Source organism: Mastigoproctus giganteus, chromosome 4 (genome assembly GCF_048544385.1).
Source record: "Mastigoproctus giganteus isolate SK-2022 chromosome 4, ASM4854438v1, whole genome shotgun sequence".
Classification (NCBI taxonomy): domain Eukaryota; kingdom Metazoa; phylum Arthropoda; class Arachnida; order Uropygi; family Thelyphonidae; genus Mastigoproctus; species Mastigoproctus giganteus.
Window position 1 is genome coordinate 150,081,721 of NC_143578.1, and position 23,339 is coordinate 150,105,059.

Sequence of the window (23,339 nt, forward strand, 5' to 3'; positions counted from 1 at the left end):
TGTGTCCATTTCTTCCTCAGCAAAGATTTCCAAGGCTGAATCATTTTGACATCCATGTATTCTTGGGTACTAGGGGATACTTCAACTTTCTTGGTCTTTCCTTTGTCAATTACCTTTGTTACTTGTGGAGCATTAGGAGGTACCAATATGGAATTAGCAGCTAATTGATCTTTCTGTGCAGGTTTTTATGAGCTTAAGAGATAGTGTGCAATGGGAGTGAATGACTCTTTTGGAGGAATGGTCATCCGTCTGAGTTTGGAACATCTGGAACATCTCCCTGCTACCTTCTGGGCGTAGGGGGTTTTGTTAATATTTATAGGTTTCACCATTTTCCTTGTCTCTTCATATGATATGTTTAGCTCTGCCTTAATTGTTGAATTTTTATTTATTTTTTTTTCTTTCCACCTCTGGTATGCTTGTGAATAGGCTGGGTGTTCTTCTTGGCAGTTAATGCAGGTGGTTTTGTAGCTGAACATGACATTGCTTCGTGGCCCTTTGCATCACATCGAGCATATGCAAGGACTCCATGGCAGGCTATTTGGGAATGGCCATATTTTTGACATCTAAAGCAGCGTAAAGGATTTGGTACATATGTAGCCAGCTTTAATCTCATTAGGAGATGTTGGTGAATTGAAAGTCAGGATTATGTTTCTGCTGGGAATAAGTTTCCCATCCTTACGTGCATTAATTCTATTAATGGCAATCACTTCCTGTGGTTTTAGTTCAGAGCAGATTTCCTCCTCGGTAACCTCGAGAAGGTCCTACTCTGAAATGACACCGCGGTTTTTGTTTTTTGGCTGATGCTAAATAAGTTTGCTTCTTTACATATTTTGCTAATACTAATAATTAAAGGGGTGCTCAAAAATTATAAAACAGGTTATTTTGACAGCTTAATGTCTTAAAAAACAACATGAAAAAACTATATTAATGTCTTATGCAGCTTCTAAAATTTTATTTTTTATGCTGCTAGGTGAAAGAACAATGAATATTGCATATTTCATGCCAAAATATGCAAATAAACATTCAGCATGCAGGATTTCATTGTTACCATGATATGCAAAGTCTATTTCTGCATTTCTTTCTATGCACTGCAAGCTGTCCTTAAGCTTATCCATTTGCAAACTAATTGCATCCCATTTCCTGCTACTCGAAATTGAAAAATTACATCTACATACGGTACACAAGCAAAACATGTTACCTATCTCATAATTTATAATATATGGAAATTTTTTTATATACATCTTCTGAAATTTTACATCATATTTCTTTTGGCATCTTACTGAAATTTAATGTTAATTAGCTTCACACAAATATACACTACCACAACACACCAGACAGCTAATTCGTTAATGAAAATAAGAAATTTGTAATTTTTTTTTTTTATTCTAATTTTAACATAGGTTTATTATTTATTGTAAAGAGAAAAACTGATTTTTTCAAAAGGATAGAGAAACACTTTTTTCAGGAACTATATTATGCCAGTGAGATACCCGGCAAAATACAGGCCAATTAACTGCCTCCCAACAATGTACAAGATCCTGACCAGCTGCATAACCAAAAAGATATCAGACCGCTTAGAGTCAGAACATAATGGGTGAAGAGCAAAAAGGATGCAAGCAGAGGAGCAATTAACCACAGATGCCACAGTTATGGAGCAAGCCTACAAGAGGCACCGCAACCTATACACAGCCTACATCAATTACCGCAAGGACTTTGACTCCGTACCTCATAGCTGGCTAATAGAGACCCTGAAGATCTACAAGGTCAACCCGATAGTGACAAACTTCCAAGGAGCAACAATGGCGAAATGGAGTACCACCATTAAGGTCAAGAACATCACAACCAGGCCAATCCCCATTAGAAGAGGAATCTTTCAGGGAGATGCTCTGAGCCCACTGTGGTTCTGTCTAGCACTCAACCTGCTATCCACCATGCTTAACGGTGAAAGTATGGATTTAATCTCAAAGAAGGAAGAAAGAACCTGTACACCCCACACACCTGATGTTCATGGATGTTCACGGCAACTGAGAATCAACTCCAGCAACTACTCTGAATCACCGAAGAATTCAGCAAGGATATCAGGATGGAATTTGGTCTAGAAAAAGGCAAGACCCCACACACTGCACCAGGGAAAATTAGTTTGCCGAAATTACCAGTTGCTGACTTTTTTTTTTTTTTTTTTTTATGAAAACCCCAAACACGAAAGGTATCAACACCTATAGTACTTAGTACTGTGCATGGGTTGAAGGAGAAGTATGGGGGGAGGGGGATGCCGGAAACTTTTCTCTAGAGACTAAACATGGGTTTTACCACTTCAAGCCTCCAATAAGCAAAGTGGTGGTATTTCACCGGTTGATGAAAAGAGATCAAAACTATGACAGAAGGAGAGACCTACAAATACCTAGGGATGATGCAGGCTGAGCAGTTAGAAAACAAGGAAATCAAGAAGTGCCTGACCAAAAAATATCATCAGAAACTAATAAGCCTGCTGAAAGCAAAATTGAATGGAGGGAACACTGTTAAAACCATAAACACCTATACTAACATACTCCAGTACTAACATACACATTCAGGGTCATAGATTGGAATAACACTGAGCCAGAAGATATCATGCGAAAGACAAGGACAATGATGACCAAGAGTCGCCAACACCACCCAAAGTCAGCAGTGGAGAGAATAACAATACCTCCGAAAGAGGGAGGAAGGAAGGGGCCTGATAGACCTGATAGAACAACAGAAAACAGCGATAGTTAACCTGAAGGATTACTGCAAGAACAACACAGCACCACTCCATCAGGCCATAAGGAAGATAGATAAGTGGTATACCCCACTCAACCTAAGCGAGGAAACCCCCCTGCCCAGATGGTACAAGATACAAAGTTAGAAAGATGGGCAAAGAAGACATTCCATGGCAGACACTACAATGACCTCCATCAAGATCACATCGATAACATTGCTTCCAATGCATGGATCACAAGTGGAACGCTCTTCCCCAAGACTGAAGGATTCATGCTGGCCATCCAACACCAGGTAATCAACATCAGAAACTATAGAAAATACATCACAAAGGAGCCTGGAATGTCAAATGACACATGTCGACGATGCCACCTGGCCTCAGAAATGATCCAACACATCACTGCAGGGTGCAAGGTAATCACCCAGACTGAGTACACTCATAGACATGACCAGGTAGCCAGAATAATATATCAGAAGCTAGTGAGGAAATACCAGTTGACCAAAGAAAGTGTACCATAATACAAGTACAAACCCAAGGCAGTACTAGGGAGCCGAACCCACAAGCTATACTGGGACCACACCATAATAACGGATAAGACCATCCCGCACAACAGACCAGACATAACCCTTGTGGACAAGATGGAAAAGGCTACCTACCTGATTGACATAGCGGTGCCGAACACTAGCAATGTCCAGAAAACCCATGAGGAAAAAATTAGGAAGTACACGAACCTGAGACATAAGATCAAGGAGATGTGGCATATGCAAGAAGTATCAACCATCCCAATCACAGTGTCAATCACCGGTATGGTACCAAAGACTCTACAAAGCAGCCTAGCAGCAATAGGTCTCCCAGAGAACACCTACAAGGAACTCCAGAATGTCGCAATCCTGAGCACCTGTAGGATAGTCAGAGATTTCCTCGACTGACAGTAACACCAGACATTACAACCACCCTGTGTACTTGGTAGCAGTACCCAGAGTGGAATCCTCAATCAGGGAGAAATAATATAAGAGCAACAACAATAATAATAATAAATAATATGAAATATTGCTCAGAATTACTTCAAAAATAGATAAAAATACAAATCACCCGAACATAGTTTGCCTTTTCATCCTACTGATTTTTGTAAAGCTAAAAATAAGTAAAATAGAAGTTCATATTAAAACAATTAATTAACTAAGTTATAAAGTATAATACAAAAAAGCAGAAATTTCCAGTTGTGAATAACTATCATGAAATTCTTAAATTCTGAATTTATTAAATAAGTGGGAAAAAAATTTTATATTAAACAAAAACATAAAAAAACTGTGCAAACTACTATAAAGTAATATAATGATTTCAGAAATAACTATCAATAAATAACAACATACTTCAGTTTATTCAATTACCTTTGTTTCTTTTAAGGATGGTCTCTTTTCCAACTGTGCTGCTTTTAGGTTCCAGTCTGGCTCTTCTTTTTTAGTTCCCCACTTTGCATACTGTCTACATGGAGATCATAAAGAACATTATGATTTTAGTGTGGGCAACGTCTTTTTATATACAGATCATTAAATCATGTTGTTTAAAATACCATCTGAATTAAAATTGCTTATAAGTATGAGAATAGATTATTCTAACTACAAAAACCATAATTCAATTTATAAAAATTTCTTCAACTTTCTTTGAATTTCTTCTCTGTACAATGTATTTTCTTCCACCACCGAATGCTTTCCACTTTTGCTGTTCCAATCCAATATTTATTTTATCTTATAACTTATCCAGTTCTGCCTCACAAAAATCATCCACTTTTTTCTTCTTGGAATGTACTGCCTTATGATGCTAAAAAAAAAGGGGGGGGGGATCTGTCTTAACTACATACATCAAATATATCTTGGAAATATAAGGCACAGGCCCTATATTGCCAAGATATATTACTAATAAATGGCAAATCTCAGGCTTCTCCAACTACTGCTGGAGAAGTAGCACCCTCCATTCCACAAGAGAAGCAACACACCATGCACAACATGACTTGTTACTGTAAAAAATAAGAAAATCATCTCAAAAGTACCCTGTTAATTTTTATATCACAGTTATAGCTAACCTCACCAGTCTTCAGTATTTATAAGAATTCACAGCCTCTCAAAGGGCCAGGAATAGCAAAGAAAGTTGTATAACCTCTCATTATTGAAAACATCAAAACATTTTTTTTTGTTACAATCATAAGAGTTTAAACAGTGATCAATAACAGACATTGTTGATCTTTATTTCAGCAATGGGTTATTTTCTGATCCTTTTATATCTTTATTATGTAAGTTATAACAAATCTAAATATTTTGATATTGTTTCTCCATATAAAATAAGAATAATTAAATAAGCAACCAGCCTTAAGTAGCCATGTGATCAGGAGTGCAAGTGCAGTAGCATAAGCTCTTTGAGTGGACCAGGGTTCAAGCCTGTGACTGCTAAATATGATTAACATTTGTATTGATTGATTTATTGTAAACTCTACTGACCTGGTGGTCATGCCAGAGAATAAACAAGAATATTTTTATAACACACTTTCGTTGTTAGTTTTTTTTTATTTAAATTATCACTTATATTTTCATGTTTTCCACATATCACACTTTACTATATATAAGGATTTATTAAAATTAGAAAGAAGTAAAGGTGTGAAGATGAATAAAAAAAGGTGTAAATTACTAACATACTTTTTCTTAGTTAAATTTTAAAATATCTTAAAAAAGGCTACATAAAATGGAGATTTTGATATAAGAGCATAGATATACAAGCAAAGTATTCTTATCATCAAAATAAGATATCACATCTAATAAATACTGTGAAATGACAAAAAAAGAAAACTCCAATAATAACAAAATTTTATTACTTATGATTACTGTATGATTCATCCTTTCATTTTAATTCTGTATAAGTTGTTTTATAAAATTTCCATTCACTAAGTGATGCACTTATCTTCCTCAGGTTGGCAGAAAAATCCTTAAAAATGTACATTTTGAATATTATAAAAAAAAAAAAGGCACTATTTACCACATATCAAGTTAATTTTACAATTAAGGTTGTTCTTGGAAAGCTACTAAATTGCTAGTTGAATACCAAGACACCCCAATATTAAAATAACACCTCAGTTTTAGTGATTGTGCAGGTGGAAGAGGGGCACCTCTTTTCACAGAGTGGAGGTCATGCCCTTGTACTACTGAGGGTGAGCCACTTGGTCTTTTTCTTATTTCATAATTTTATTTAATATTGGGGTATCTTGGTACACAGGTAGCAATAGAGTAACTTGCTAAGAATAACCCTAATTGGTATAGTATTAACTTATTTTGTGGTAAATGGTGTTTTTTTTTTTAATAATAGTCTTGAAGACACAACTACATTTGATAAAGACACAACTACAATTAAATAAAGACACATTTTGAATGTCCATTTTTTATGGTCAGTGTAATCATCTCGAGCAAGGAATCTGATACAGACACTATCATAGATATTTGATCCCCAAGTTACAGTGCAAGTAACAGAGACTGACATTTTGCACCCCATTTTCTAGAGTAAAAATATGCATAACTGACAAGTCTCTTTCTATATGTGAAAATCTTGCAACTGAGTTCCAGTAAATTTCACTCTTTAAACAAGTTTTCAGCAGCTATGCACTTCATTTGGTTAGGTCCAAGTCCCTCATTAGATAATGCAATTCTTGCTGATTAGGGAAATGTGGTGTGACAATAATTGAAGAAGCCTTCAATTGTTCTTGTACCAAATTCATCAGCCAGTTCTAAAGACTCTTCTCTGGAGGATGGGCATTGGCAATAGAGAATGGTATGTTTGGGAATTGGCAATAGAGAATGGTATGTTCTCATACACTACAGATTTTTAGCATTTGAACATAGCCTTTTTGCTAGATCTACATACAAAAGTAGCAATTATTATGATGGTGTTTGTGGCTCTCTACATATTAGAAGTAGAAAAAAACCATACAGTTATGACTACCATCTAAACATCTGATGGGGTGTAATGAATGATTCATCTAATATTCATGGGGAGTAACTAATGATTCATCTAATATTAATCCCTGATCTTGCTTTAGCTTTTCTTCCAATAGATTGATTAGGTCCCACTCAGTAATACCACCTTTTGATGTATTCAGGGAGGCATATGGGGAAAGAGTGACAGATGTTGTGAGCTTTTGTAGTTTCTCAAATTGTCTAGTTTGGCAACTTTGACTACTAAGTCCCCTGATCCCAGGGGGGTAGACTGTCTTTAAATTCCCTATTGCACTTTCTAGGCATTTTTTCACAAGAATAGGAGAGAGTTTTCCAATGGGTTGGTCTTGTGCTGAATAGATAACTAGGAAGGTTGGGTCTCAGATTTTGTCTACATCGTTATTGTTATTTGGTTTTTAGGAGCATTAGCAACTAAGGCCATATTGCTCCAGGGATATGCGGTGGTCATTTCCTGACCTTTCCGCATCCTCCGTATTTGGTGGTCATGGGCTCAAACCCCGGTCTAATCAAGAAGCGTGTGCTACGCACTGCTGCTCCTGCCCACCTGGCTACGGAAGCGCCTCTGTCTACATCAGTCATTTGACATTTTCCTGAGACAAAACCACGTTCCTCATGTTTATGGCCTGTTATATTTTGGTAAGAGAACCCAACAGATTTCTGGGAATTGAGGTCTCTTTGCTCCATTTTTCCCTGGAAGAGAGAACTTTTTCCCTCCGTGTTACTGGCCCCACCACAATGCAGGCAGGAGCACTGCCACTTTGTGACCAAGCGGTAGTAGGTTTAAGAATGGAAAAAAAGAAAGAAGTAAAAGAAGGTTACCTTTCCTTCCTGAACTAGTAAGTTACTTTCTTTACTATTGGCTAAATAACTGGGTTTTAATGAAATGGTTTAAATAAGGAAATGATTCAGCTTTACAAAAAAGAGTTCAATTTATTAGCAAAATCACTAAATCGTTTGGCCACATCTGTTCAGAACTGCATAAAATTGGAAACAGAACTTAACTATTAATGTTCTTGTTTATACTCCGGCATTACCACAAGGTCAGTGGAGTTTACGATAAATCAATCAATACAAATGTTAATCGCATTTAACAGTCACGGGCTTGAACCCAGGTCCACTCAAAGAGCATGTGCTACTGCACTCGCACTCCTGACAACATGGCTACATCATGCCATATTAAAGTAATATATTTGTGTTCTTCAATATAAAAGACACAAACTGTTATGTGATGTACCTTTAGTAACAGATATTGAAACTGACACCTATTTGAAATTATATGCTAATAATAGCAACCTGCTGTAATTATTAATAGCAAATAACATACAGCCTTCATCCTACTAGCCATTATAGCTGTACAAGGCCATCCTAGCTCTTATGGCCATCAGTTATGTAACTAAAATGCCTTAATCCAGCAGTAGTGGTAGAGAATCTACCACTACTGCTGGATTAGGGCATAAAATTGGAAAATGGAAGAGGCTAAGACACTGTTGCTTCTATTTTATGTCTAATATATTTTTCTGCAATTTTTTGCAAACTTAATTTTTTTTTTGTTTTTGTGAAAATAAAAGACGTAAAACACACAGTTTGTTTCAAATAGCATTAGCATTAGTAGAGGCATTTGATGCAAGAAAGCAAGCTTATGCAGCATCAGCCAAAAAATAAAATAAATAAAAAAATAAAAAATAAATAAATAAATAAAAAAATAAATAAATAAATAAAAAATAACCACTTCCACTTCACCCCTCTGTTCGTTCGAAATACCTGTCCAGCTGAGCCTTAAACTTATTTAGGCTATCTTCCACACCAACCAACCAACCGCTGGCTAAAGGCAAATTTCCGCACATCTATCCTACATCTGTCTTTCCTCAATTTGAACTTGTGCCCTATCAGGTGATTATTCTGAGCAAGAGGAAGAATCCCATCAGCATTGAGCATGCTCAAACCATTCAAGACTTTGTACACCTCTATTAGATCACCTCGCTGGTGCCTAGTCTCCAGACACTGTAACTCGCAAAACTTAAGCTTTTCTTCGTAAGAGCACCCCTTTGTTCCATTCACTAATCTTGTTGCTCTTCTCTGTACTCGTTCCAGTAGCTCTACATCCTTCTTGAAATGAGGCCTCCAGGCCTGTATACAGTACTCTAGGTGTGGCCTGACCATTGCCTTATACAAGGGAATAATCACCCCCTTATCTCTGCTAGAAAAATTCCTATATATCCTTGACAATACACCATGAGCTACTCTTGCAGCCTGTCTGCACTGCTCAGAGAACTTCATATCTACCGGCACAACCACCTCCAGGTCCCTTTCATTCTCTACCACTGTCAGTGTAGTACCACAGAGTTGATACGTTGCTCTGGGGTTGCTGTTTCCCATATGTAGTACTTTACATTTGTCAATGTTAAACTTCATTTGCCACCTCTCAGCCCATCTGCTCAACCTTTCCAGATCCTGTTGCAGCAGCATAGTGTCAGTAGTGTCCTTGACAACCCTGCCAACCTTCGTATCGTCTGCAAACTTGGACATTAAGCTTGATATACCATCATCAATATCATTTATAAATACAGAGAACAATAAAGGACCCAATACTGAACCCTGAGGGACTCCACTAATAACATTAGTCCATGATGAGCAGTGTCCATTGATTACCACTCTCTGTCTTCTCCCCCTCAACCACCCCTTTATCCATAGCAGCAATTTGCCTCCAATGCCACACTGCTCCAATTTGTGCAGCAGTCTTCCATGTGCAACAGTATCAAAAGCCTTTCTAAGATCCAAGTATATAATATCAAAGTTATTCCCTGCATCCAGTTCTTTTGTGACTGCATCATAGTATCCAATCAAATTGGTCAGGCAAGACTTCCCCTTAACAAAACCATGCTGTGTCCGAGCTATAACTGAATTCTTGTCTAGATGATCCTGCAGTGCTTCTTTAACCAGTGCCTCCATTAATTTTCCGGGAACAGAAGTTAAACTCACAGGTCTATAATTACTTGTGTCAGCCTTTGATCCTCCCTTGTGAATTGGGGTCACATGTGCACATCTCCAGTCCATGGGTACCCCCCGAGTCCAAGGAAGCTCTCATAATTATGGCTAAGGGTTTGCTTACTTCCTTTGCTGCCTCCTTTAATATAACTGGATAGATCCCATCCACCCCAGGTGCCTTTCTTGTGTTTATCTTCAACAATTTCTCCTCCACTTTACTCTCAGTTATTACAAGATTCTCTAGCTTACTGCTAGAGTTGAATACACCTCTGGCATTCCCCTCGCTGAATAACTCCTCATGTGTGAATGTCGATGCAAAATATTCATTTAGTTTGTTAGCTACCTGAGCAGGGTCATCAACAGTTGACCCATCGATATCAAGTGGACCAATCGGATTCATCCACTTCCTTCTAGAGTTTACATAAGTAAAGAACTCTTTGCTGTTTTTCTTCGCATGCCTTGCCAAGGATCTCTCGTAATCTGCCTTCGCCTGCCTAACCTCCTTTGTAACTTGGTTACAGATCAACTTGTATCTATCATAGGCTTCTGTGTCACGTGTTAATTTGTATGTATCCCATGCATTTTTCTTCTCTGCCATATGACTCATTAGTTCATCTGACATCCATTTAGGCCTAAACCTTGAACAATATTTCTTAGTTGGTATGTAAAGCCTAGTAGCTTCCAAGATAAGTTCTTTGAATGCTTCCCATTTTGAATTTGCTGTTGGTAACACCATCAGTTGATCCCACTGTATAGAATTTAAATACTGTCTCAGTCCATCGTAGTCGCCTTTACGAAAGCAATACCCCTTCCCTTTACCCCTAATGATAGTTACCTCTTTGAGTAACTCCCACTTCAGAACACTGTGATCACTGCCACCTAGTGGTTCATTTATCTGCGGATTCTTAATGCATGAAGAATCACTACTGATAATCAAATCAAGAGTATTACTCCCTCTAGTTGCCTCACGAACATGCTGATGTAGAAAACAATCATCCAATAAACAATCATTAGATATGAATGGCATAACTCATCTGGTTCTGGGTGCTGACAAATTGAATAAAAGTTTGTATAAATATTTTATAGCTTCAGAGAAGTACCATAATTATAAGAAATGGTTTCATTAACAATTGCACATTTCCTCAAACTGGCATCCACGAAACTGGCAGCCTCATTTTCAATTTGATGATGAAGTCTCTCCCACCACTTCCCCTTGTTCGTGCGCACTCTCTCTCTCTCTCTCTCTCTCTCTCTCTCTCTCACTCTCTCTCTCTCTCTCTCTCCATTGTTTCCTGCTCTATTCTATATTTGTTTTATTTTATTTAAAATTCATTTAAAATGCAAGCACTAACCCTTCCTGTTTTACAGGGTGTCCCAAACGTTACTACACATTTTGGTGAAACAATGTGATTTTCAAATAAATTTCATTATGACAAGTATATTTATTCTTTTTTACATAAAACATAAGTATTTTTAAGTGTTAAAGATATAGACGTTATAATTTTTATTAATTTTTTTTAATGTTTTATTTTCAGAACATTCATGATGAATGTTCAAGAGCGGATTTTTGTTATAACATCCCACATCAAAGGAATGAAGTTATGTAAATTAGGGAAAGATTTTCAAGGAGATTTCATAGTCCCGGTCCTACAGACAATGCGATTCGTGCACTGGTAAATAAGTTTAAAAGAACTGGGTCGAAGGTGATGAGGAGAGATGTGGACGCCCAAGGACAGCAAGTGAAAGCATTGAATCAATTCAAGAAATGTTCGAAGAAGACCCAAAATTATCAATTTGGGAGGAATCTTGAAGATTGAACATACCCAAAATATCAGTTCACAGAATGTTGTGTTCGACACTGATGAAAAAACCCTACCACATTCAACTGTTGCATGTGTTGCATGACCTGTATGAAAAAGATTTTCCACATCGAGCAGCAATGTGTGCAGAACTTGTCGATCAAATCCAAAATAACTGCTTAATGGACCACATCTCATTCAGTGATGAGGCAACTTTTCACACTTGTGATAAAATCAATTGCCACAATTGTGGTATCTTGGCTTCCCAAAAACCATCTGACTTCACAGAATGGCAAAGAAACTTCCGTAAAGTAAATGTGTGGCTTGGGATGACGAAATCAAAAATTTAAGGGCCTTACTTTTTTGCAGAAGCAACAGTCACAGGAACTGTGTACCTTGATATGCTTCAGCAGTTTCTTGAACTCCAACTTCTTGATCATGGTGTTATTTCAAGTGTAGTGTTTCAACAGGATGGGGCACCATGTCTTTATGCTCGAACTCTCTCCTCATCATGCACGGATCCAGTTCTTTTAAACTTATTCACCAGTGCACGAACCGCATTGTTTGTAGGATTGGGACTATGAATCTCCTTGAAAATCTTTCCCTAATTTCACAAAACTTCATTCCTTTGATGTCAGATGTTAGAATAAAAATTCGCACTTGACCATTCATCGTGAATTATGTGTTTGAAAAGAAAACATTAAATAATTGATAAAAATTATAATAACTATAACACATTACAAATACTTACGTTTTATGTAAAAAAGAATAAATATACTTGTTGTAATTAAATTTATTTGAAAATCACACTATTTCACCAAAATAGACTGACTTTTTGGACATCCTATGCCTGATATACCTTCATTGATATCATTGATAAATACACAAAACAACAATGAGCCCAGCACCGAACCCTGGGGGACTCCACTAATAACATTAGTCCATTTATTTCTACTATCTGCTGTCTCTCACTCACCCATCCCTATATCCATTGCAGTAACCTTTTTCAAGTATAACCAGTATTCACTAGTTTTGAAACTAATAATCATTTATTAATCTCTGTACTTCACTCTTTAATGTTAAGAAAAATTTACAAACCTAAATATAACACTGCCATTTGCACAACACAGTCTTTCCTGTTATTCTTGATCTATTACCATTTGGTGAGCTATTATCTTTATAGCTCCACCAAATGGTAATAGACAGATGACATTTTTGTCATCCATTTATTACCATTTCGTGGAGATGGATGACATTTTTGTAACATCAATCACCCCACTATTTGTAATCTTTCAACATATTCCTACAGTCATAAGCTTGTAAAGCACATACTACAGTTATTTTTCACTTTTATAGTTCATTTCTTGAATTGTTAAAATGCATGGAAGTTTTTTTAGCCGCTAAGTAATTTATTCCTCATTATACAATAGCATTAGCATTAGTTGAGGCATACGATGCAAGAAAGCAAGCTGAAACAGCATCAGCCAAAAAAAAAAAAAAAACCTTCCCATTTCACCCGTCCAGTCACTCCAAATGTTTGTCTAGTTCAGAATTAAATTTATTTAAGCTATCAACTTCCACAACAAAAGATGGAAGTCTGTTCCAGCAATAAACTACCTGTTGGCTAAAGACAAACTTCTGCACATCTAAGCTAAACTGTCTTTCCTCAATTTGAATCTATGCCCCCTCAGGTTCTTAGTCTGAGCAAGCAGAAGTATCCCATCAGCACTGAGCCAGCTCAAACATTTCAAGGCCTTATACATCTCAATCAGATCACCTCGGAGGTGCCTGATCTCCACACTCTGCAACTTGCAGAACTTAGCCTTTCTTCATAAGCTGACGCCTTTGTTCCGTTCATCAATCTTGTTGCCCTTCTCTGTACTCGTTCTAGCAATGCTACATCCTTCCTAAAATGAGGCCTCCAGACCTGTATACAGGTCTGGAGGTGTGGCCTGACCATTGCCTTATACAAAGGGATAATCATCTCCTTGTCTCTGATAGCAAAACTCCTATATATCACTGACAAAACTCCATGACCTACTTTGGCAGCCCATCTGCACTGTTCAGAGAACTTCATGTCTGACTGAACAATTACCCCCAGGTCTTTTTCATTCTCCATCTCCCTGAGTGTAGTACCACAGAGTTGGAACGTTTCTCTTGTGTTATTGCTACCCATATGCAGTACTTTGTATTTGTGAATGTTAAACTTCAGTTGCCACTTCTCAGCCCATCTGCCTAACTTTTCTAGATCCTGTTGCAGTAGTATACTTTCTTTGGTGTCATTAACAATCCTGGCAACCTTTTTATCATCTGCAAACTTGGACATTAAGCCTGATATACCTTCATTGATATCATTGATAAATACACAAAACAACAATGAGCCCAGCACCGAACCCTGGGGGACTCCACTAATAACATTAGTCCATTTATTTCTACTATCTGCTGTCTCCCACTCACCCATCCCTATATCCATTGCAGTAACTAGCCCTTAATGCCATACCGCTCCAATTTGTACAGCAGTCTTCCATGTGCAACAGTATTAAAAGCTTTCCTGAAATCCAAGTATATGATATCAAATTTAATTTTAGAATCCAGTTTCTTTGTGACCACATCATAATATCCAATGAAATTGGTCAGACAAGACTTCCCCTTAACAAACCCACGCTATGTCTGAACTATTGCTGCTGCCTTGTCTAGGTGATCCTGTATCACCTCTTTAACCACTGACTCCATTATTTTCCCCGGAACAGAAGTTAAACTAACAAGTCTATAATTATTTGTGTCACCCTTTGAACCCCCTTTGTGAATTGGGGAGACATTTGCATATCTCCAGTCCATTTGGACCTCCCCTGACTCTAAGGATGCTCTCATAATTATGGGTAAGGGTTTGATTACTTCCCTTGCTGCCTCCTTCATTATAACTGGATAGATTCCATCTGCCCCAGGTGCCTTTTTTATGTTTAGCTTCAACAATTTCTCCTCCACTTTGTTCTCAGTTATCACAAAATCACTTAGCTCTCTGTTTGAGTTTGATAAACTTCTGGCATTCTCCTCTTTGAATAACTAACTCCTCATGTGTGAATGTAGATGCAAAATACTCATTCAGTTTATCAGCTACTTAAGCAGGCTCATCAATGGTCGAACCATCTATGTTAAATGGACCAATGTGATTCATCCTCTTTCTTCTACAATTTACATAAGTAAAGAACTCTTTGCTGTTTTTCTTTGCATCCTTTGCCAAAGATTTCTCATAATCTGCCTTTGCCTGCCTAATCTTCTTTGTGACTTGATTACAGACTAGCTTATATCTGTGGTAGGCTTCTGTGTTGCCTGATAATTTATATGCAACCCATGCATTCTCTGTACTCCCCCAATTCCAATTCTGCCTTGCTTACATCTGTGTGACACCATGTCGCTGATATCCCAACAATATCTGCCTTTGATGTCTTGACCAGCACTTCATATTCATCAATTTTATTTACTATACTTCTAACATTAGTGTACATGCAAGTATACATGTTGTTGTGGGATTTATTAGCACAAGAGCTGATATGGCCAAATTGCACCTGTTACTTTCGAGTGTTCATCAATACATTAGAGATGGGTCTAGAAGTGGTTGTATACATTGATCATTTTTAGATAAATAAACAATTCTGATGAATTGGCATCATCTCCAAGTATATGTCTTAGTTGCAGTGGTTTTTGTGAATTTAATAGAGATCTGAAATATGCATTTCTAGCTGAATGGTAATGTGGACACTCAATGATAATATGCTTCACGGTAAGTGTGGGACTACAATGCAAGCAAAGTGGAGGATGTTCACCTGGCAGTAAAAATAGGTGTGTTAGATGTGTATGGCCAATTCATGCTCTTGCAAGCACAACCTCTTCTGACTGTTTAATCGGGAAGTGGATCTCCACTACTGTGGATTCTGTTTTATCTGAAGGAGCTTGTTGCCTGTTTGGTGATGCCACATTTCAGACCATATCTCAGTATATATCCGCCATACGATTGGTTTGTAGTCAGAATATGGAACTGGAATGTAATTGAAGCAAGCAGGGTGTTTTGCTGCTTCATCTGCACACTCGTTTCCTGGTTGGTATTTGGCTTAATGACACAAGGGCTAATCAGGTCAAATTGTGAGCAGACACAATTTGGCCTCATTTAACTCATTCGGACAAAATATACCAGTGTAGATATTAAATTAAATACTCCTGTATAGGCCAATACATTTTAAGTTCTTCTATGTTTTCATAATTTCTCAGCATATGAGTTAAATCATGTGAATGTTCAGCCTACAGAGCAACTGAAAAGTGTTTGAATGTATGGTTGAATAAAGGGGGCAATCAAACAGAAAATGCATAACAGTAAGTTGACTGTAACAGGATGAACACTGGGGTGGAACTTCTCCCAGTAGCAGGAACAGATGGATATGATGAGTGTGTCCAGTACTACTTCCTCTTGTCTGTTTCGTCGAAAGCCTGAGAGCCACGGCTTTGGTTCTTGCTTTATCTAGTAAAGTTTATTGTTGGGGTTAATTTTCCAGATTTGTGACCAATTGTCGTAACTTGCTTTGCAAATAACAGGCTTATCTTATAATCAGTGTAAGGAACCTGATAATGTTCTGGAACAGCTGGTTGAGGATGTTTAGCTGCAAGGTCCGCACTTTCATTTCCCGGAATACCAGAATGGCCAGGCATCCAGCAAAAACTGATTGACTGATTGGATATGTTGCAGGAAAATAGCTGAGAATGAATGTGTTTCAAGGTAAGATAAGAAGATGAGAAATTCTTCCTTGGGGCAGACACAGCACTGAGGGAGTCGGTGTAAATTATGGCAGGTGAGATAGAAAGTTCTATAATTTTACTAAGGCTAAGTGCTAATTTGATGGCATATAATTCGGCTGTAAAAATGCTGCAGGCTAATGGTAGTGAGGCTGTAACCATATGAGAAGGAAAAACTGCAGCAGCACCAACCATACTGGCTGTTTTTGATCCATCAGTATAGATTTTACAGGCACGGGAGTTCAGAGTAGTATGAGCTAAGTGCAACTGCCTGATATTAAAGGAAGGTACAGTATTCTTCCCCCATTCCAGAAATTGTGGCAAGTATACATGCACTTGTTCTTACTCATAGTTACCCTAACCCAGCCCATGTATTTACTTGTTCCATGATGATCCCAGCAGCTCTTGAAATCCCCAGCAACTTGCTCTCTAAGCTGCTGCTCATTACAATAGAAGCAGTGCAAGAATCACTTTCACTTCTGCCTGCGGCTACCTTTAATCTTTCAGTTGGTGAATCCCACCAAACTAGCAATTTTCTAACCCACCTAACACTGCCTCGATAGCATCAGCAAATATTCTTGCACCCTTCCTATTTAAGTGTATCCCATTACTGTAGAAGCAGTCTCTCCTGTTAGCAAGCACAGACCACGCTACAAAAAATTCTACCCCATGAGCCTTGCATAATCTCTCCAGGGCTGAATTGATTCACAAGGCTCTCATCATATACTCCTTTCTATCGTGTCTGATCAGAATTGCAGACACTTTCAAATTTATTCCTAACTCCCGACGTTTTTTCAGCATTGACCTGTACTTGCTAAGTAAATCTGCAGATATCTTACTTTTTAGGTCATTAGTGCCAACATGTACAACAATATCACCTTTTGTGCCCTTAAAAGATGATATCTGCTCTACAATGTCAACAACTTTTGCCCCTGGCAGACATACCCTGCCGACCGGGCTAGCCGAGTGGGTAAAGTACCTGCCCGGCAACCCAAAGGTCGCGGGTTCGATTCCCGCCTCGGGCTTGGATCAAAGTACTGCAAAAACCTTGGGAGGTGCAATATGGCCACAGAAGCCGATGCGCCAACAACTACCAAATCAAAAAAAAAAAAAAAAAAAAAAGACATACCCTGGTTCTGTTCCACCTATCCTTTTTGCATACTATATTCCCCGTCTCCCTGACAATAAAGTCACCGACAATAACTAGTTTATGTGGGACCAGCGCATTCTGCATTGGAGATTGCCACTGTATTGCCTGATGCACAGGAGTGAGCTCTGGCCCTGAGTTGGGCAGTTGAGAGCTTGATGAGCCCTCATATTAATTTTTTTGAGGGCATTTACCCTACACCTCAAACTCTCATAGACACCTATCAGAACGCTGAGTTGGTGCCTAATTTCTTCACAGTCTCTGCACCTAACACACACACACACACACAAAGACATCCTCCTTGGCTAGATCATGTTCTGTTCTAGACAGGTCTGCAAACATTTCACATTTTGCGCATTGTTTTAGAAAGTGATGCATGGGAGAATCGCCCCTTTTGGTTCTCCTGTGAGCCACAGCACTCTGGCTATTCTGTGAACGCTGCATTGCTGCTCTAGTCTGAGTCATGATTACATTTAAGTATAATTTAATTAACAATGAAATTTAATAAGATTAATAAATTTTATTGATAATACTATACTAATCGAACAGATTTCTAATACACTGCTACAGATTTTGCTATCTAGTTTTACGTTAAACTTCCTAAGGTTATGCAAATATTAAAAAATTTTTGTAATTTGAGAGTTATTTTGAGAGATAAAAGGTTAAACTCCCTCAAAGGTTAAACCAACAATTAGATTTATGAAAACAACTTGCCTTTGTTTCAGCATGGTACGAAAGTCCATTCCACTTCCATCTAGGAGAAAAAGAAACAAAAAAAGAAAATTTATACTACCTTGTATAAGACAGTCATATAAAACAGGATATTAATAAATATTATAAATAAAACAGATCTATAATGCTCAATGAGTTCTATATTTATATTAATATATAGAAATAAAGAGGAATTTACCTCAATGCTTTTTTTTGTAGAATGCTTCACTACAACAACCTCCTAAATTCAATGAGACGTAAAATTATTACTTCTCATTGAATGGCTTCCTTCCCTCACAGACATATGAATGGTCCGACATATCCATGATTGATAGTCAAGATCTTCCAACCTGACCACCAACAACACATCAAACCTCCACCACATAACCCTGAGAGTCAAAAGATATCTTGTCTAATATTAAAACCATTAAAATGATCGTGGCGTATAAAAATTAAAATCTTTAAATTCTTTAAATCTTCAATTTAAAGATTTTAACTTTTACACATGGCAATCATTTTAATGATTTCAATGATTTTAATATTAGACAAGATTTCTTCTGACTCTCAGGGTTATGTGGTGGTGATTTTATGTGTTTGTGGTCAGGTACTGCATATGGGGTAGCAGTAATCCCAGAGTAATGTACCAACTGTGTGGTACTACCTCAGGTGTAGTAATACACAGTTGGTACGTTACTCTGGAGTGTGGTATTACACTCAGGTGTAGTACCACACTCTAATGGAAAATTAAAATGACCTGGGATTAATTGTGCTGTCAGATATGAAGTTGGAAGATCTTGACTATCAATCGCGGATTCGTTGGACCATTCATATGTCTGCGAGGTAAAGGAAGCCATTGAGTAGTAATTTTATGTCTGATTTAATTTAGAAGGGTGTTGTAGTGAAGCATTCTACAAAAAAGCATTGAGGTAAATTCCTCTTTATTTCTATATATAATAATAAATATTATGAATAAAATTTAAGTTAAAAAACCAATAAGCATAAAAGGAGATTTAACATGCAACTATACACAATATATTTTAAGGAACTAAACAGCAACAGAAATGTTACTGTTCAGTTCGACAAGATACAGAAGTTCACATTTTACTGTTGTTTGTTCAATATTTTCTTTTGGATACATTATGCATGTTTGAGCTTGAACTGGTTTTCAGAAATTATTGGCACTTGCAAAAGAAAATACATGAATGTTTAAGGTGAAAATACATGCATGTTTTTTGTGCAATAAAATTAATCTCAATCTTTTTAATCACCTCTCTTATACTGATATTTATTCTCAGTTGAGAACCACCAAACAAATGATACAATTTGGAGATTACTGTTCAGGAGCTGACTATCAAGTCATGATTTCATTCAACAATATGAGAGATGCAAAAGGGCATGAGAAGTTAATATTCTATGCAATTCTGGTGCAAAAACTTCACTATAGAAATTACGCACAACTAATATATAGTTAGTGCTATAACAGAATTTTGTATATACTTACATGACAAAAGTAAAAAACGTTTGCAGATGGGCATCATTTTGCAACATCTCATATTGTAAATAACAACTCACACTGAGTTGCCCTACTCATTCAGCTCAAATAATTAGATTATTTGAGGTAAGTGAGTAGGGTTTTCTGGTTGGTTGCATTGAAATTATTTTGCTGCATCCATTATTCAAGTCAAAATGCAGTAATCCAAATGGTATGGTGTACTTTTCACATTCTGCTTAGAAAATGGTTTAAGCATTTCCTCTTTGCCTCATTTCGAGGGTTTAGTGTCAAACAATGTTAACTACAAAATCATTTTGTAGTTGATGTTTTTGTAATTAACTGTACTCATTCCAGCAGCTCTACACCCTTCCTAAAATGAGGCCTCCAGACCTGTATGCAGTACTCAAGGTGGAGCCTGACCATTGCCTTATAGAAGGGAATAATCACCTCCTTATCCCTGCTAGCAAAATTCCTGAATATCATTAGCAAGACCCCATGACCTGCTCTGGCAGTACGTCTGCATGGCTCAAAAAACTTCATATCTGACAGCACAATTAATCCCAGGTCATTTTAATTTTCCACTAGAGTGTGGTACTACACCTGAGTGTAATACCACACTCCAGAGTAACGTACCAACTGTGTGGTACTACACCTGAGGTAATACCACACAGTTGGTACGTTACTCTGGGATTACTGCTACCCCATATGCAGTACTTTGCATATGTCAACGTCAAACTTCAGTTGCCACTTCTCAGCCCATCTGCCTAAATTTTCTAGAACCTGTCGCAGTAGCATCTGTCTTTACTGTCATTAACAACCCTGCCAACCTTTGTATCATCTCCAAACTTGGACATTAAGCCTGATATACCTTCATCAATATCAATGATAAATATAGAAAACAAAAATGGGCCCAATACTGAATCCTAAGGGACTCCACTAATTCTCTTGAGCAGGACATCCCATGTTGTATTTTTGTTTATGAGGCTGACATTCCACAAACTATTTGCTTCTAGAAATGTCACCTTCAAACAGAGACAAACTAGCTTTTGCCTATGACACAGGGCCTTTATGTCATGAACCTTCTGTCAGAATACATGGTAATTCGACTGTATGAATTTACCCATTATTTAGGCTTAGTGGATCCATTGGTCAGCTTCTGTCATGTGTCCATTTCTTCCTACACAAATAGCTCCCAGACTGAGTCACCCAGTACCTTCTTGAACTCAACACCCATTTTTAGTTTTTTAAATAAAGGTTTACTTCAGTATTTGGAAATTTCTCTTTCCCACTGAGTTTTGGTAGAGGGAGATGCAGTAGAAGGTACCGATATAAGAGTGGTCTTTCTGTACAGGTTTTTCTAGCTTAATAAATGAACATAAGATGGAAATAAATAACTCATTCGATGGAATAACCACTTCAGTTTGTGTTCCAATGGTATACTTATTCCTGCACCCACCTTTCTGAATGTATGAAGGTTTGTTGTTATTTATAGTTTCACCAGTTTTCTTGGCTCCGGGTTCTGTCCAGCTCTGCTTTTAATCTGTGTATCACTGTTTCCTCTTTCCACTGCTGGTATGCTCATGAGTGTGCAGGATGCTCTCCTTGGCAGTTAATACATGTAGGTTTTATAGATGAACAGATTGTAATCTCATGGTTCTTTGCACCATGCTGAACAATAAAGTGTGGTGAATAAATGTTGTAAAAGGCACCACATCAGCCTATTTGTGAGTGTAATTTAGTATTCTGTTACTTACAACATCTTACTAGATTAAATATGTATGGCCTTATTGGGCAGTAACTGAATTCGGAGATGTCGGCGAATTGAAAGTAAGAATGAGGTTCTGTGGCAAACAGGTTCCCATCCCAATGTATTCATTTTGCAAGTTGACACTCCTTATAGTTTTAACTCTAAACAGATTTTTTCAGATACCAAGAAGGTTATTCTGAAATCATGCTTTGGGATGAATTCAGTGGCTAATGTGGTGTTGCAGTGGTTGGTATTCTAAGAGGTGGCTTGGAGGAGTTATTCTGAGTGCTTGCCATTTTTTGTTTCAACGACAGCATCTCCAAAATGTAGCCATTTGAGAAATTCAGGGAAGCCTGCCAACTCTTCCGTATATTTAGGGCCAAGCAGCACCAGTGGTTTCCCACAATTCCATGATCAGTTCTCTTGTGTTGAATAGAGCACCCTGTAAAAGCCAGTTAGCGTGAGTGACGTGTGGTTTATGTAGTGTAATGTAAGATTGTGTTGTTTGTCTGGCCTCTTAGCCTAGGAACCCATGGAAAACTAGTGACCCCCTAGTTACCATATCAGGTGTGGGGAGTCAGGCCAGGTAGTAGGGATTAGATACTCTGGTTAGGCAAACTCTGGCTTCGTCTGAGCTTACTGGGAAGCGGCCTTAAAAGAAAAGCGAGAGAGAGAGAGAGAGAGAGAGAGAGAGAGAGAGAGGGAAGAGAAGTTTTTGTTGTAAGGGAGCATAGGGGAAGACAAGCTTTGAAGGATAGGTGAAGGTAGATGATAGGAAGGGGCTATCACCAGAGATTGGAATAACATGGGCCAGAAGGTGCACTCTTGCAGATGCAACCCACCGTCAATGGGGGAGAGCCTATTAAGAGCAGCAAAAGTATTTAGTATTTAGGGTGGTAAGGCCCATCAGGTGATGATTTGGGATAGGAAGTGGGGGGGGGGGGCGAATGGGAAATGCCCAAATTTGATGATGAGGAGATTAAAGTCACGGGGCCAATGTGCCCTATGTGATGATTCCAGTTGCCGTTTTGAAAATACAGTGCAACCTCAATATAATGCACGTGTCAGCCTACAACTTTAATACTAACATTAAAAGCAAAGTTTGTTACAGCTGAAAAGTTTACTATTTTTTTATAGTTTTTTAACATAAATAGACTTTATTTATTACTATAAATAAAGTGAATTTATTTAATACACTATTTATTTAGTAAATAAATACTTTATTTACCAATATTTCGTGAGAATATAGACTAAAAGACAAGTTATTAAAGACCACATCAATCCCTTTACATTCTGCTAATGCACAATAATGTTATGGACTTATATTTTACATTCTGAAGAAATAGTCACGTAATTTAGTTTGCCGGCACTGATGACAACATTTTTTTTGGTGCATAAGTCTTAATAGTGATCAGATGCAATAAATGGCAATGTTAGCTATTACTCTGATGTTCTAACCATGCCATCACTTCATTAATGTTTTCAAGCACTTTGTTAATCTCTGGTGCTTTTTCCATAGGAAAGTCATCCATATTATCTTCTGAGTCACTCTCTATATCATTGGCTTTCTGTTTGTTGACTGCCTTCCCACTGTTCACAGCGTCTGCTATTTCTTCCTTGCTCAGGTAATGTGCAACTGGAGCTTCCGCATCAAACTCAATCAAGCTTTTAGTGTTAATGTTTTCAGAAATTCCAGAACTTCAGAGTTCACAACACCAGCAAGTAGCTCACCATGATCCATAAGCTGAATTAATGCAGTTGTGTTCCTTGGCAGAAAGGCAACTCTGATCTTGCCATCTTTCAATTTCAGGACATCAGCTGAAGGATGAGCTGGGCAATGATCCAACAATAACAGAGCCTTTTATTTAAGATTTTTAGAAAGCGAGTGGCATCTCACCAATGTTACAAACTCACTTTCAAGCCATGAAGCAAAAATAC

At 37.7% G+C, this 23,339-nt stretch overlaps 1 protein-coding gene across 1 annotated transcript in view; it reads right to left on the reverse strand.

Moving 5' to 3' along the window:
• The window catches only part of LOC150087120 (twitchin-like), a 3,511,780-nt gene that overhangs the window by 2,730,944 nt on the left and 757,497 nt on the right, over nt 1-23,339 (reverse strand). Inside the window, 2 exon segments of the mRNA XM_090372971.1 lie at nt 4,129-4,222; nt 18,166-18,205. Of these exon segments, the coding sequence (XP_090229097.1) occupies nt 4,129-4,222; nt 18,166-18,205 (134 nt within the window).